Genomic DNA, 4,102 nt, shown 5'->3' with positions numbered 1-4,102 from the left:
CCTTCCTTCCTTCCTTCCTTCCTTCCTTCCTTCCTTCCTTCCTTCCTCCCTCCCTTCCTTCTTCATTCCTCTCTCTCTGTCTTTTTCTCTCTTGCTCTCTGTCTGTCTCTCTAATCTTTCTTTTGTCTTTTCGTTGTGCCCTTAGTACACTGCCTAGCACATAGTAGGTACTTAACGAATAGTTGCTGACTTGACAAGCTAACTGAAGTCTCTTATTAAACAGAAAAGGAAGTGGAGCTGTGAGAGGGAAGCCTCTCGTTGGACCAAACCACACAATTTCTCCAGCACTTTGCCCACGAGGAGTTTAGGATCTCTTGTGATCCACACTTGTCACTATGTCTGGCACACAGCAGGTACTCAAGAAATGTTTGATTACTGATTGACTGGTCACTACAAAGCGACCGGTTTAAAACAAAAAATGTATATGACAGAACTGGTTTCTTTCAAGTCTTGGATAAAATCTCATCTGCAAGAAGCCTTTCCCAAACACCCTCAATGCCAATACCTTTCCTCTGTTGATTATTTCCAATTTAACCCGTATAAACCTTGTTTGTACGTCGTTGTTTGCACGTTGACTCCCCTTAGCCTATGCATTCCTTGAGAGCAGGGATTCTATTTCCCCTTGTTTTTATATCCCCAGTGCTAAGCACAGTGCTAGGCACACAGGGAATTCTTATTGACTTGTCTTGACTCATAAGTTCTATATAAAACAATAATTTTAACAAAAAATTTATAGGGGAAATATGAGTAATCTTTTTTTTTTTTAAATCACTGAATCAAATGATGTCTTGGAATTATGTGAAAGAAAGGTTCATAGTAAAAAGGGCACTCAAGCAAAGTATACTCCAGCCCTCTCTCCTAGTAAGCCTGGCTCGCAAATGAAGGGCACTTACTTTGATGACATCTTCATCAGAGGACTTACACTCTACTGACTCTGAGATATCTGTCACGGCGCTGTTCTCTTCTATGGAGACCACTCGGATGGGCACTGCCACTGTCTTTCCGGTGAGGATGGCCGTATTCAGAATTTCTGTATCCTGCCAACAGAAGCAAATACAACTGGGTGAAGCTACATCTCAAAGGATGTCTGAGGGAATTAGGATTCCAGGGGACAGGTTCAAACTAAATTCTTTCAAGTCGGGAGCGACATTTCCCAGACAGCTAGCTGGCTCTGGGCGATTTTTTGTTCCCTCGTTCAGATCGCATCCAGTACAAGAAGACACCTCCATAATATACCTTGCCTGGAATGTAGTTTCCTGAGAGGTTTAATAAGAATTCCACTTTAGGTTTCTAACCGGCTTTGTTTTCTATCCATTTCACAGACAGCAGGCAGAGTACAATAAGCCAAATAATTTGACCTCGGAGGACACAGGCAGAGATTAGCACCAACTATCAAACTGTTATTACTCACAAGATCCATAGACTCAGATCTGGAGTTCGGAGGGACCTCTGAGGTCATTTCCTCATCCTTAAAGATGAGGAAACTGAGGCCTAGGGAAATGACATGATTTGTTCAAGGGGCTTAAGGAGCTGGGGTTTGGTGTGGGAGTGGTATCAAACTCCTTTGACTCTAGAGACAGGTTTTTCACCACTTACACCACACTATCTCCTCCAAGACTTTTTTGTTAAAAAACCAAACCAAATTAAAATATAACCCCCCTGGAATTCTCATACACAATCCATTTTCACCATTGACATATAGGGAGTTTGGGCTTATCCGGTGTTCATTTCAATCAATTCTTTAAAAGATTTCAAATTTTATGCTATATTTTGGCATTTTACACTGGGGTAGTTAAATGGTGTAGTGAATAAAGTGGTGGGCTTGGAGCTAGGGAGATCTGAGGTCAAATAGGGTGTCTGAGGACACTTCCTAGCTAGATGACCCAAGTCCCTTCACCTCTACTTCTCTCAGGTTCTGTATCTGTAAAATGGGAATAACAATAGCATCTCCCTCTTAGGATTGTTGTGAGGATTATGAGATAACAATTATTAAGTATTTAGCACGGTGTCTGGAACATAATAGGTGTTATATAAATAAACTCCAGTGGTCCTCTATTACCTTTAACATCAAAAATAAAATCCTATGTCTTCTAATGCTTTTTACATCCTGATTCCTTCTATTTTTTTGTTAAACATGCATTTATTAAGTATCTTTATTAATCAGGGACTGTTACAAATATTATCTAATTTTACCCTCACATTAATCCTATGAGAAGAGTGCTATTCTTTCCCTTATTTTATAAAGCTATTAAAAATCTGAGTCCAGATTTGGACTCTGGTCTCCATGTCACAAAGTCTACACTTCACACACTGAACCGCCTTCCTATCTCTCAACAGCTGCTTCCAAAAGACCTTTCTGGTCTTTTCTCTGACTTGACTTCCTTCCACATATTCTGAAATTCAATGACATTATCTGTCTTGCTATTCCCCTCATACCTTTTCACTGGCTGTCTCTTATTCCTGGAATACTGTCCCTCCTCCATTCCCATTGCCTTGCTTCCCTGGCTGCCCTCAAAACTCAATCCAAATCCCTCATGTGGGAGACCTTTCCCTCCTCCCCACTTTACCCCCTTCACCTCCTCCACCAGACTTCTCTCTTGAGATTATCCTTAATTCATTCTATCTCTTGGTTGATGTAGTTGTTTGCATGTTGTCTCTCCCATTAGACTGGGAGCTCCCTGAGGGCAGGAACTGCCTTTGGACTTTTTTTTTGGTATCCTCAGAACTTAGCACAGAGCCTGGCATACAGTAAATGCTTGATAAAATGCTTGTTGATTGACTGAGAGGACCAGGTGTTTGCTGGAACCATCTCAAATCCGCTTTCATGAGATCGTTCAATTTCCAGTATGAGCATTTTACACTTTATAAATTGATAAACTCTACAAATCAGGGATTGTTTCATTATTTTGTTGATTTAAGAAAGTGATGGAGAAAACATTGATAATGTAAACTAAACTTAAAAGTGTTTTACGTGTATGCCCCACCCTTTCCACTTGTTTAGAGCTGACTGTTAAACATTTACTTGTACATTTCTCCACTTATGCAGTTTAAAGCCAAGTAAAGGAATAGAATAAATACATTTGGAGGAAAGGAAAGGAATAAGAATTTGTGTAGCATTTGCTTTATGCCAGGCACTATGTTAAGTACTTTACAAATATTATCTCATTTGATACTCACAAAGGTATTGGAGGGTAGGTGCTATTATTGACCACATTTTATGGATGAGGAAACTAAAACAGATAAAGGTAAAGTGACTTGTCCAGGGTCACACACCTAGTAAGTATCTCAGTCTGGATTTGAACTGTACTACCTAGCTACTCTAACACATAAACAAATAAGGAAATCTATCCATATCTCATTTAGAAATACATATTTTGTGGTGTTTCAAATGATGGAAAAAAAGCATGTGATTAGAGAGTCTTACATTTATGCTTGGAAAATGCCACCTGTCTTCCTATTTTTCTGTGGCAGAAAGCACTTACATAAGCACGTATGACTCAGGAATCCCGACACTAGCTCAGATTTGCACACATCTATTCAGAGCTTTGTATATTCAGGCCAATTTCTGTTTGGGGCTTCAATTCTGAAACAGCGTTCTGTCTGAAGGAAAGATGGACTCTGCAGCTCATTCAGGGCTACCACGAAATAAAAGCCATCTTTTCCTTTACAAGGGCAGCACAGAGGGACAGTATAGATGAGAGAGAGGACCTCAGGCCTTTTCCTGCCTGTTCCCTAGGCCCTGGTTAAATAACATGGGGTTTTCTTCTCTAATGTCCTCCACTTTGCTCAAGCCGGCCCTGAAATCAAGGTAGTTTGTATTCACTCTGACTATTACAGATGTTAAGAATGCTTCCGGAATTCCCCAGGACCATTCTGAGATGAGGCAGTAGAAAAGGAACCACGAGTACATTTACCGATAATGTAGGCAGCTCCATCTTCCAGACATCACTAACGGTCTCTAAAATAGCCAACTCCCACATAGATCAATTTTGATAAGTCAGTTTTAAAACTGTATCAGTATAAAAAAACAAATTGTAATAAATCATGATTGATGGTCTTCCTTCCTTCCTTCCTTCCTTCCTTCCTTCCTTCCTTCCTTCCT

At 40.2% G+C, this 4,102-nt stretch overlaps 1 protein-coding gene across 1 annotated transcript in view; it reads right to left on the bottom strand.

Annotated features, from left to right (window-relative positions):
* LOC138161063 (transmembrane protein 132C-like) overlaps positions 1–4,102 on the bottom strand; it is a 611,235-nt gene that overhangs the window by 58,055 nt on the left and 549,078 nt on the right. Inside the window, exon 5 of the mRNA XM_069088126.1 lies at positions 894–1,037. Within this exon, the coding sequence (XP_068944227.1) occupies positions 894–1,037 (144 nt within the window). The remainder of the gene's footprint in view (positions 1–893; positions 1,038–4,102) is intronic.

This window comes from Petaurus breviceps, unplaced genomic scaffold (assembly GCF_028583685.1).
Source record: "Petaurus breviceps papuanus isolate PSGF00001 unplaced genomic scaffold, PetGlider_PUasm1.0 100, whole genome shotgun sequence".
Taxonomy (NCBI): Eukaryota; Metazoa; Chordata; class Mammalia; order Diprotodontia; family Petauridae; genus Petaurus; species Petaurus breviceps.
Note: the sequence above shows the minus strand (reverse complement) of the source record. Positions and strands in the feature narration are given on the sequence as shown.